Source organism: Hyla sarda, chromosome 7 (assembly GCF_029499605.1).
Source record: "Hyla sarda isolate aHylSar1 chromosome 7, aHylSar1.hap1, whole genome shotgun sequence".
NCBI classification, from domain to species: domain Eukaryota; kingdom Metazoa; phylum Chordata; class Amphibia; order Anura; family Hylidae; genus Hyla; species Hyla sarda.
In genome coordinates this window covers 72,251,634-72,264,153 of record NC_079195.1, presented here as the reverse complement: position 1 = coordinate 72,264,153, position 12,520 = coordinate 72,251,634, and the positions used below count along the sequence as shown (strand labels likewise).

The following is a 12,520-nucleotide window of genomic DNA, read 5'->3' as shown; positions in this document are numbered from 1 at the left end:
GACATCACAGGATACACACATGCGGGGGGAAATTTTGTCCTATTCTGACCCCTATAACTTTTTCACTTCCCCTTATACGGGCCTGTATGAGGGCTCATTTTTTGTGCTCCGATCTGCAGATTTTAACAGTCTAATTTTTGTTTTGATGTGACTTTTTGATCGCTTTTTAAAAAAAATAAAATTCGGGAGTTTCAGTTAGTTACTAAACACAACTCCCAGCATGCCCCGATACAGCCTGTGGCTCAGCAGTTTGCCCCAAATGGAAGCTACAACTCCCAGCATGCCCCGATACAGCCTGTGACTCAGCAGTTTGCCCCAAATGGAAGCTACAACTCCCAGCATGTTGGACTATATAGTAGTATATTTGTCTGGGTCAGTGTTTCCCAACCAGGGGTGGCTCCAGCTGTTGCAAAACTACAACTCCCAGCATGCCCGGACAGCCAACGGCTGTCCGGGCATGCTGGGAGTTGTAGTTTTGCAACAGCTGGAGGTGCTCTGGTTGGAAATCACTGGTATAGTATATGGTGCAACATTCCAGGAGTTGGAGGATTGGTTGGATAAATACTGGCCATTGCATGGCCGGTATTTTTTATATAAAAATACCGGCAGGGTGGCCAAAATACCAGATGTGGTGTCCATAACCACCACACATGACATCCTGGTGTTAGCCGCGTCAGGATCGATTCTTCTATGCAGTTATAAGCCTAAAGCAAATCCATGAGTCACGGCGACACGTAAACAGAAGTATTAGTACCACTGTCAGCAAGATATTTAATCTGTGACAGCAGTAATGACATACGTGATCCCTGACGACTTTGTGACTAAGCAGATGATAGTAGGGCACTCCTTGTATCCTAAGGGCAGATGTAAAACAGCTATTGATTTCCCTATGCCAAGTTACACAAGTTAGATGACTCACGGAGTCCAGCTCATCCATATATTGCTTTTAAGCCATTTTTTCAGTCCCTGCGCATGAAAAGAGCTCTCTCACTGTTTAATTGACTGCGCAGATCTTTACATCACTAACCACTATGGGAATATAAAGTGTAACAAATTGTTTACAGTGTGACTCATGACAACAGCATGTCAATTCGTAATTCGCCAAAAGTAACAATGGTTAACGTGAAAAAATGTGTTTTCCTATGAAATCAACAGTGGGTCATTGGATTATAGATCTTAAAGGGGTACTCCCGTGGAAAACTTTTTTTTTTTTTTTTTTTTAATCAACTGGTGCCAGAAAGTTAAACAGAATTGTAAATCACTTCTATTAAAAAATCTTAATCCTTCCAGTAGTTTTTAGGGGCTGTATACTAGAGTGAAATCCAAAAAGAAATGCATTTACTGTGATGTCCTGACCACAGTGCTCTCTGCTGACCTCTGCTGTCCATTTTAGGAACTGGAATATGTGTGCTATGAGGATTTTCTCCAGTTCCTAAAATGGACAGCAGAGGTCAGTAGAGAGCACTGTGGTCAGATTATCACAGGAAATGCATTTCTTTTTTGGATTTCTCTTTAGTATACAGCCCCTAAAAAGTACTGGAAGGATTAAGATATTTTAATAGAAGTGATTTACAAATCTGTTTAACTTTCTGGCACCAGTTGATTAAAAAAAAAAAAAAAGTTTTCCACGGGAGTATCCCTTTAAACAGCAACAATTTCAGTTTAAATAAACACTGCATTATGGCTAGGAAGACCATCTAAAGCGTTGTCAATTTTAACAAAAAAAAGTAAACTGTGTTTGGTATTGCAGCTCAGTTCTATTTACTAAGAGTTGCAAAACCAGACACATCCCAAGGGTTAGAGTGATGCTGTTTCTGTGAAATAAAGCCTTTTATTTGTGCATAACCCTTTTAGGGTAGGGTCACACGTGTCATATTTTACTGCATATTTGCTTCTGCATATTTTTCCTACCCATTGAAGTCAATGGGTAGCTAAGTCAGCTGTGTATTTTGCTTCTTATTGATTTCAATTGGTAGGAAAATACAACACGTGTGACCCTACCTTTAATGTGGTTTCACATGAACAGTGTTTTTTGGTAAAAAAAAAAAAAAAAAAAGTTTCAACAGTTTTGATGCAGTTTTTGACCCAAAGTCAAGAATGGATTAATAAGAAATGGGAGATATAAAGAAAGGACTTGTACTTTTTCTTCCAACTGTAGCCATCTTTGGCTCCAAAAAAACTGCATTGTTTAAAAATAAATAAATAAATACTTTGTGTTTTTGTCTGTTTGAAAGATTGTTTTGGATTTTCATCTGATTTTCATCCATTTCTTATCAAGAGTTTCTTGAGAAATTAAAGGGGTACTCCACTGCTCAGTGTTTGGAACAAACTGTTCCAAATGCTCGAGCAGGCAACAGGAGCTTGTGATGTCATAACCCCGCCCCCTCATGACATCACCCTCTGCCCCTTCAATGCAAGTCTATTGGAGGAGGCTTGACTGCCTCCCATAGACTTGCATTGAGGCGGCGGGGCGTGACATTGTGAAGGTGCGGGTCTATGATGTCACGAGCTGCCGAGTACCCCTTTAAGGACTAAGCAGCACCCTTATCATAATGAACTAGCCCCTTGATGTATGACATGACTGTCATGTGACTGTCATGTGACTGTCATGTGACTGTCATGTGACTGTCATGTGACTGTCATGTGATTTCTCATTCTTAGCCTGGTTGACTGCAGGCTTCAAGGACAATATCAACTGTTTACCTGAAGTCTCAGGAGGCATCTGAAATCGTCTCTCTGATCATACAACCCGTTTTCATCCCTTTTCCAAAATTACATAGGATTCTGCGTCCTCTTCTAAAAGTTTTTCCTTTTTCAAAAAAAAAAAAAAAAAATCAAGATCAAGCCCATTGTAATTTCCGCCAGTACAGTGGTCCCTCAACATACGATGGTAATCCGTTCCAAACGGACCATCGTTTGTTGAAACCATCGTATGTTGAGGGATCCGTGCAATGTAAAGTATAGGACAGTGGTCTACAACCTGCGGACCTCCAGATGTTGCAAAACTACAACACCCAGCATGCCCGGACAGCCAACGGCTGTCCGGGCATGCTGGGAGTTGTAGTTTTGCAACATCTGGAGGCCCGCCGGTTGAAGACCACTGGTAGAGGAAGTTGTACTCACCTGTCCCCGCCGCTCCCGACCGTCACCACTGCCCTGGATGTCGCCCCCCATCGCCGTCGCCGCGTCCCCGACGCTCCGGCAAGGCCTCTGCTTCCCCGGCATCTTCTCTCTCCGTCGCCTCGACGTGATGACGACGACGGAGAGACGCTCCGGAGCCCCGAGGACAGGTAGGAGACCATCACCGGAGCACACGGGGCACCGTAAACGGCTATCCGGTGGCAACTGAAGCAGTCTGCGCTGCCAGATAGCCATTTATGCGATGGCCCCGACATACAAAAGCATCGTATGTTGATGCTGCCTTCAACATGCGATGGCCTCTGAGAAGCCATCGCATGTTGAAATGATCGTAGGTCGGGGGTCACTGTACACACTTCCAGATCATCTTGTTTAGGAAATGCTTACCTGTGTACAGAAGTATATATATCTACAGCATTAAAGCTTCAGCACACAGGAGAGGTCCTGGTTTTAGCCTTAAGGGAAACCTTTCATTATAATCTATATGATCCCTTTATTCATCTGATCCCCGTTAGCTTCAATAATGATGAATAGGGATTGTTAATAGAGCGGCAATGAGCCTTCTGCCAAAACTGTTTTTTTGGGAGTCATAAAAACAAGATGTATATGGATCAGAAGAGCAGATGACAATAACGACACAGAACAAAACTTTCAGGAGCAATAGTGCTGCTACCGACTACTTTCTTCTACAAGGACCAAAAATGGTCTTATATCAAGATCGCAAATAGAGTGTAAAAACTGCAAGAGAGAGGTCCAAAGCAAATATAGTTACTTTATGGTAAATCACTGTGCAATTTACACAACATTTCAGTTTGTATAGCACCACTATATGATTCCCAAGTTGTACTGTTTTATAGTAGATTTGTATTGCTTTGCTTGCTCAGTATGAATCACAGTTGCTCTAGTCCTGCGCTGTTTATCCAAAATGGAAAATGTTTCAGCTAATGGTAAATAACCTTTTTAAGCTGACAGCGATATTAACCTTTTTTTTTAATTGTATCTCTATTTGTTCTAGATCCATTGGGAAGTTAATGCTGATGAGACCAAGGCCTGTCAGGACAAAGGCCGAAACAACCAGGTAAAATACAGTGTAGATTATTAAAGGGGTATTCCAGGCCAAAACTTTTTTTTATATATCAACTGGCTCCGGAAAGTTAAAGAGATTTGTAAATTACTTCTATTAAAAAAATCTTAATCCTTCCAATAGTTATTAGCTTCTGAAGTTGAGTTGTTGTTTTCTGTCTAACTGCTCTCTGATGACTCACATCCTGGAAGCTGTGCAGTTCCTAGGGGGATATTCTCCCATCATACACAGCTCCCGGGACGTGACATCATCATTGAGCAGTTAGACAGAAAACTTTAGAAGCTAATAACTATTGGAAGGATTAAGATTTTTTAATAGAAGTAATTTACAAATCTGTTCAACTTTCCGGAGCCAGTTGATATATATAAAAAAAGGTTTTGCCTGGAATACCCCTTTAAATAAAAGAATAGGGACAGAATAGTAGTCATAGGGTGCATTCACACCACGTTTTTGCAATACAGTTCCCGTATCAGGTATTTGATGAAAAACTGATTCCTCAAAAGCAGACTAAACTGTATCAAAATGTGTGTACAAATTTCAACCCGTATACAGTTAAAAACCGTATACAATTTGCAAAATGAAGTCAGCTTGCATCCGTTTTGTAAGAAAAAAAAAACGTATACGTTTTTAACTTTACACTCCTTTTAGAATAAAGTTTCACTTGTTTGATTGAAATTCCAAGAAAAAAAACAGTGCAAAGTTATGGTTCTGTACGGTTCCCATTGACTCCAATGTTAAAAAAACGTATACAGTTTAATACAGTTTTTCACCCGGACCACAAAACGTGGTAGGCTATGGTTTTGGGTACGGAAAAAAAAACCTTACAAAACCGTACAGCATGAAAAACGGACACAACCTTATGCATCTTTTGGCATACGGTTTTCAATGGAGAGTCAATACATACGGTTTTCAATACGATTCCGAACGGTTTTCACATTGAAAACGTATACGGGAACTGTATTGCAAAAATGTGGTGTGAATGCACACATACTCTGGGCTCCATTTTAAGTCTGGCTTATCCAGGATTTACAGTATTGGATATGATCTTTTTTTTAATTAAATTTTTTTCAATAAAGTTTTGGAAAATACTTTCCAATTATTTATATGATCAATGATCACATGTTGAGCTGTTCTGTACCTCCAGTCCTCATTGGGTCTTTGTATACACAGAGTTACGTTGTGTTAATAGTCACAGAATGCTACACGGCCAGAGTTCAGCCATGTACTTCAGCGTGTCCGATGGCAGGAGTTGGGTCTTGCCTCATGTGATATTTCTATTACTATAAGCGCAAAGTAACAGTGGCTTCGGGCATACTTCCTAGCATTTGAATTCCAAATAGAGTGATTTTTTTTAAGTCTCCATGGCTGGACAATCCCTTCAAATAATGTGCTGTTGAGAAGTATTCAAGCATGCCAGAAGGGCCAGTGGTGAATGGCAGCCTGGGACCGAAGCATAACTTTAACAGTACTGACAATGTATTAATATTTTTGTCTGGTGCATTTAGGGGAATATATCCTGCTGTCAAGCAGTTCCTCAAAGGGATCCAATCTTGAGATTTTGCCATATATAACTCATTTCAATGCGTTATGTATGGTAAAATCTTCTTCCTCGCCATCCCTGGAGGACATTCCTGCCCACAGGGATGGAGAGGATATAAAGTTAGAAAGTCTCCCCCACCGGCCCTGTAAGCAGTCCCCTGGGCAGGGAACTATACTTACCTAGTCCCATCTTCCCGGCTGTAATCCCCTTAGCATACTGAGCAGAGCAATGATGTGGGCCGTGCTCAGGATGTCAATCATGCAGAGGGGTGGGATTACAGCGCATGCAGACGGGGTTAGGTAAGTATATCTCCCTGCCCATGTGACTACTTACGGGGCTGGTGGGAGAGACTTTCTAACATCATATCCCCACCATAGCTGGGTGCAGGAATGAAGAATGTTTTGCCATATAGAACATGTTGCCACTTGTTATATTTGGTAAAATCCCATAAATGGTTCCCTTTTTAGAAGTTGTTTTACCAACATAGAAGAAATGTACACCTCACTGCTAGGAGTCCAAACAATGGAGTGTGAAGACCATAAGAGCATTATTAGTACAGTGCTTGGCCATCTCTGACCATCCCATAGACAATGAATGGAGTGACTGCAGCTTTAGTCCAACAGGACATGTTAACATCACTGGGGTTCCAACAATTGAACCCCCAACAATCATACACATCTCCTTTTGCAGCGGTCCCCAAAATGTGGCCATCTAGATTTTGCAAAACTACAACTTCCATCATGACCGGACAGCCAACTGCTGTCCTGGCATGCTGGGAGTTGTATTTTTGCAAAACCTGGAGGGCCACGTTTTGGTGACCAATGTCCTATCCCATGGTTAAAGGATAAGTGTTGTTAGAGGAACATCCCCATTAGCTGCTTGCAGATCGCCCAACAGACATCAGTATCCTCATATAACTCTGCGGTGATATTTTTCTGAGCAACACGACGAAGGCTGCAGCTGCACACAGAAATTGTGCAGCCACAGAAGTGGAGAACCTGTTGTCAGAGACAGCTTGACTCTCCAGGGAGAAGGCACAGACTTTTTCCTACATCACTACCTTTTATACACAATAAATGCTGTTTATACTTTTCTGTTATTATCATTATTTATTAAATTATTTACATTATAGCACTGACCTATATCAAGGCTCTGTACTAAGATTGGGTCTCAACATTTTAATTTAATTTATTTTTTATTTTTTTTTAAACTGTACTTGGAGTGTAAACACAGGGATAACATAAGAACATACAAACCAAGGTCATATGTGTTTCAAAAAAAAGATGCAAAAATTATTTAAATAACCTTAGAAAAATTATGTATAGTTGTCAAACTCACATGGAATCCAAAAAAAAGGGAAGACTGTGTCTGGACAATATCAGGGAAAATAGCACTGATTTAAACTAGTTAAAGAGATTTTCTATTATTATATATGCCTTTATGTACTGTACATTTATCGCTGGTTAGAACCATAGACCAAGCTAATTTTTTAGATTATTATGGATGCAAGAGACAATAGAATCTTTTCAGTTTCTGTAAGTTGCTAATTTTGGTGCTTTTGATTTGCTCATATCCTTTATTTCAATGCTTCAGGAGGCAACGTTTAGACCTTACAGTGCCCACACGCCAGGGCTGTGGAGTCGGTAGATAAATGTTCTGACTCCGCAGTTTTTTGTACTTCCGACTCCTCTGTATTAATATGATAATGTATTTTATACATTCCTTGAAGGAAAGAAAGGCAACGTACATGTCTTTACCACAGGACTACTGGCTGGGAAGCCAACAGTCTACGGTATTGAACAGTTTGTGTGCTGACCTGCTGCGGAAGATAGGGCAGTGGGAGGATCCAGGAAGGGGCATTTATTTTATAAAACATGATTTCCCTAGTAGAATCCCATTGTTATGTTCAAAGTTTAAGCCAACAATCCAGTTTACAAGTTTTTATAGCCTTAGCTGAATGACAGCAGTTTTTCCAATGGTTTACAGCTTCAGTCTTGAACTATTGACCCTCCATTCCTTTCACTTATACAAATGTCTCTAGTCCTGCAAAAAACATTATCAATAAGAGGCTAGGTTACCCATGGGTTCCCTGTAACAGCAGAACACAACACTATGGAAAGTATAAGTATTGACGCTCCTAATTGTGCATTGCGTGCCATATAGTGAAGCACATGAAAAGCATGCTTCTTCACGGTCACTTAACGTGTTCGTTTTGCGGTTACGTGAGGCACTGCATGCATTGGTCTTTATTCTTACAGTAGAGAAGTCATTAATTATAACTTTTTGTGAATTGGGACATTTAAACTTGCTTTTTTTTTTTTTTTTATTCCAATTTATTGTTTGCCGACTCCGACTCCAGGTACCCAAAATTTTGTCTGACTCCTCGACTCTGACTCCACAGCCCTGCCACACACTGTAGACAAAAGTTGGCCAAACCCTTCAAAGTTAGTGGGTTTTGGTGACTGACTAAAGCAGTGTTTCACAGCTAGTGTGCCTTCAGCTGTTGCAAAACTAAAACTCCCACCATGCCCGGACAGCCTTCGGCGGTCCGGGCATGTTGGGAGTTATAGTTATGCAACAGCTGGGGGCACACTGGTTTAGAAACACTAGTCTAAAGTGTATCGCAGCCTCTGACTCTTACTCGAAAAATGATGTCTGGGGAGAGAAGGCTAAGGCATGCTGGATTTCACCCGTCTGGAGAGAAGGGTCTGGCATGTTGGATTTCAACTGCCTGGAAAGAAGGGTCAGCATGTTGGATTTCATCTGCCTGCAGAGAGAGGTTGGGCGTATTGGATTTTAGCTGCCTGTAGAGAAGGGTCAGGCATATTGGATTTTAACTGCGTAGAGTGAAGGGTCGGGCAGTTGGATTTCAACTGCTTGGAGAGAAGGGTGATGCATGTTGGATTTCAACAGCTTGATTCTACCTGGGATTGAGAAGATGCCACCAGAGATGTCTGGCTGAGTAGTGGCACTTTTAGTCACCCGTAGTAGCTATTTAAAGCCTCCCCATAAGAATTGATGGCTTGCAGTGAGTAAAGATTTGCCAATCTACTGCAGACACAGCACAAAACAGTGTGGTGCCATATTTCGTGCCAGATTTCTGCTGACAGGTTAAAAAGAAGAGCCACTACCCTGCAACATATTATACCACCACTCACGATTAGGAACTGTTCTGAGTACAGTATTTCATTAGAATTTCTATTTTTTGTTTCCTTAATATGCTATGGAACCTAGAACTAAGCCAGAACTTCTACAATAAGGTAGTCTTATACAGTAGTGTACATTATAACTTAATATCCATGTAACAAGTACGGTGTGATCAGGTTATATCTGTGAAATCTCTCTACATTTATAGTCTATCTTAAAGAAGCTCCCATCTGGTAAAGTGAGTCGATGAACCAGTACTGTTTAATGTAAGATTTGTTTGTGTCTTTCCCAGCAGAATTTAGTACTCCAGTGCTAGAACATAACATTTTCCTTTTTTCCTTTGTCTGCAGACGGAGTGTTTCAACCATATAAGGCTCTTGCAGAGGTTTAATGAAACCCACCTGTATGCCTGCGGAACGCATGCCTTTTCCCCTCTTTGCTGCTACATCGTAAGTACTGCTTACTTTATCTACTGCCCTGTTTGCTCCAAGGTCAAGAATTTTCTTTTGTGTAATAAATATAATTATTTGCAATGGCTGTGTTACATTGAAAGAGGTTGTAATACCAGGATAAATGTACCATATATGCCCAGGGTACCATATATGCCCATGCTACACTGGAAATCTGTCATCAGTGTCACCTGAACTAACCTGTCACCCCCTCACACATAACAGGACCTTCAGCCCCCTCCTCTCCACATAAGAGGCCCCTATCCAGTCCCCTCCTTCCTCATAGCAGGACTCTCAGACCCCCTCCTCTACACATAACAGGCCCCCTATCCAGTCCCCTCCTCACACATAGCAGGACTCTCAGACCCCCTCCTCTACACATAACAGGCCCCCTATCCAGTCCCCTCCTCACACATAGCAGGACTCTCAGACCCCCTCCTCTACACATAACAGGCCCCCTATCCAGTCCCCTCCTCACACATAGCAGGACTCTCAGACCCCCTCCTCTACACATAAGAGGCCCCCTATCCAGTCCCCTCCTCCCATATAGCAGGACTCTCAGCCCCCCTCCTCTCCACATAAATGTCACACATAATATGTAAATGAGGCTTAAAGGAGGTATATCATGGAGGAAAAATGTCAATAGACTTTTACAATACAATAATTTTTTGAACCTGGACCCATGGAGATCAGTTGGCTCAACATATGTAACAAAATAATTACATATCACAAACCTGTGAATCAAGAACAAGGAGGAGGTCCAGCGCAGCTTTTCACAGATATGCGGCTTTATTATATCATGCAAATAACACACAGGACATACATGGAGGTGACGCGTTTCGGCCGGTAGCACTGGCCGAAACGCGTCACCTCAGTGTATGTCCTGTGTGTTATTTGCGTGATATAATAAAGCTGCATATCTGTGAAAAGCTGCGCTGGACCTCCTCCTTGTTCTTGATTGCCATGAGGTAAATCCGCACCTGTCCGTGCTGCAGCGGGTCTATGCTGGATGAGCTGATCCTACTCTTCCTTTGTTACAAATTTGTGAATGATCCTTGTGGAGCTGACCTTTGTTAGCACAAATGAATGCAGGAAACAGGTCTCACATGTAGTATCTGGTAATATGCTGTTCACATGTAGCTTTCTGCCAGTAAACGCTGCATCTCTGCAGCATGCTGGAGGTAAATATTAATCCGCTGTACTGCTGTGCAAGTGTTGCGAACACTGCTGTGACCACCTTGGCGAGGGGATGACTGACTGCAATGGGGGGAAAGAGAAGACTTGTTAAAACCCAACTTTTTTAAGAGAGGAAAGGAGGTAAAATAGAGTATATGTTTAAAGGAGTACTCCAGCGCAAAATAACTTATCGCCTATCCAAAGGATAGGGGATAAGTTATAGATCGCGGGGGGTTCGAGCGCTGGGGCCCCCCGGGATCTCCTGGACGGGGCCGCGGCAGTCTGCCGGAAGTGAAGTTTCATCCCCAGCAGAAAGCCGCGGCAGACACTCCTCCTCCATGTATCTCTATGGGATTCATGGAGGAGGCGTGTCAGCCGCCATGTCATCCTGGAACGGAACGCCCCCTTTCCTGTATATTGCCGCGGCCCCGTACCGAAGATCGCGGGGGGCCCAGCGCTCGGGCCCCCGCGATCTATAACTTATCCCCTATCCGACGGATAGGGGATAAGTTATTTTGCACTATAGATGTCCTTTAAAGATTGGTGTAGGGGAGGATGGAGCACAATGCTTACGGTTTTCACATGAGCCATTATTGTCATGTGAATGCAGCCTTAGGATAATTTCTCCCTTCACAGGATACATCACAACAATTCAGTTCTTTTATTTCTGTATCACTTTGGTTTGGAGGCTCTTTCTCAGCTGTGTTTAAAATAACCCATCCTAAGGCCATGTAAACTTCTATCAAAGGAAAATCTTAAATCTGTGTTGTAAGTGTCAAAATAAATGGAGTTTTACTTAAACAGTCTGTAAGTAATAGTTAAAGAAGCGCCAGACACTTCAGACTCAGACAGAATACCCACATGCTACCATATAGTGCACCAATGAGTAATTCTAGCTGCTGGCATTTATCACTGGCTTCATCTCATCCCCAGCAGCATTCTGCTGGTATAGCTGATATTTATCTCTACATTATGTCTTGGAGTTTCTTGTAATAAATATTCTCATACAAGGAGCGCCAGATACAGACTTTTGTAGGTAAGAAAAGAATGATCTTGGTGCTGCCCTATAAAGCAGACAACATAAAACTTTCCTATTTGTATGTCAGGTTGGAAATAATTACATTCTTTAACTAGTGAAGGAGGAACGACAAAATATATATACGGGGCGTTTTCTGGCGTAGTAGGTTGGATGTTTCTCGGTTGAAAAAAGAGAGAAGGAGAAAACCCACCACCACACCTGTGCAGTGGCACTGACCTCCAAGAATTATGCGGCGAGTATGGCACGACTCTGGCGCGGTATGAGGTGGGCTGTTACAGCTTGCTGCTTGGTTCCCCCTTGTCCATTATCCCCAGATCAGGGTCACAGAGAAGACAATATAGGAAAAGGAAGCACAGAAAATGCGGGGGTTCTGTCTCCCAAGCGCTACTGTTAGATAGAGTCCAGATTCCAATGGGTACACAGGATACTTTAATTTTTTTGTAGAACGGTACAACTGGACAACGCGTTTCGGTGTGCTCTCACGCCTTCCTCAGGTCCACAACAAAAACATTTTTGATGCCGCCAACACACAGCAATCCATACACAGGACGCCACAAAAAATTTTTTGTGGACCTGAGGAAGGCGTGAGAGCACGCCGAAACGCGTTGTCCAGTTGTACCGTTCTACAAAAAAATTAAAGTATTGTATAATGTCAGTCCATTACACAGGCAGCCTATGAATTTTAATGAGAAATGTGTAATACTTAATTTCCCCTACAATGGCGCTGCAGGGAATTTTAAACCTAATGTTTGAAACTCCCATTTCAGCACCCTGTGATCAGCTTATCGTCAGGTGTCAAAGTACCCATGTAACAAAAGCGACCAACCTTTAACAACTGGTGACATACAGTAGGGCATCTAGTATAGGGTTGGAGACAATGTAGTCGTTTTTTTATATATGGTAAATATCTAAGCTATTTTCTATTAAGGGCAGGTAAAAAAAAGTAT

General features: G+C 42.1%; 1 protein-coding gene across 6 annotated transcripts in view; it reads left to right on the top strand.

Moving 5' to 3' along the window:
* The window catches only part of SEMA4G (semaphorin 4G), a 190,800-nt gene that overhangs the window by 117,653 nt on the left and 60,627 nt on the right, over positions 1-12,520 (top strand). For all 6 annotated transcript variants that reach the window (XM_056529593.1, XM_056529588.1, XM_056529589.1 and 3 more), the window contains 2 exons: positions 4,154-4,216; positions 9,260-9,358. In XM_056529593.1, the coding sequence (XP_056385568.1) occupies positions 4,154-4,216; positions 9,260-9,358 (162 nt within the window). The remainder of the gene's footprint in view (positions 1-4,153; positions 4,217-9,259; positions 9,359-12,520) is intronic.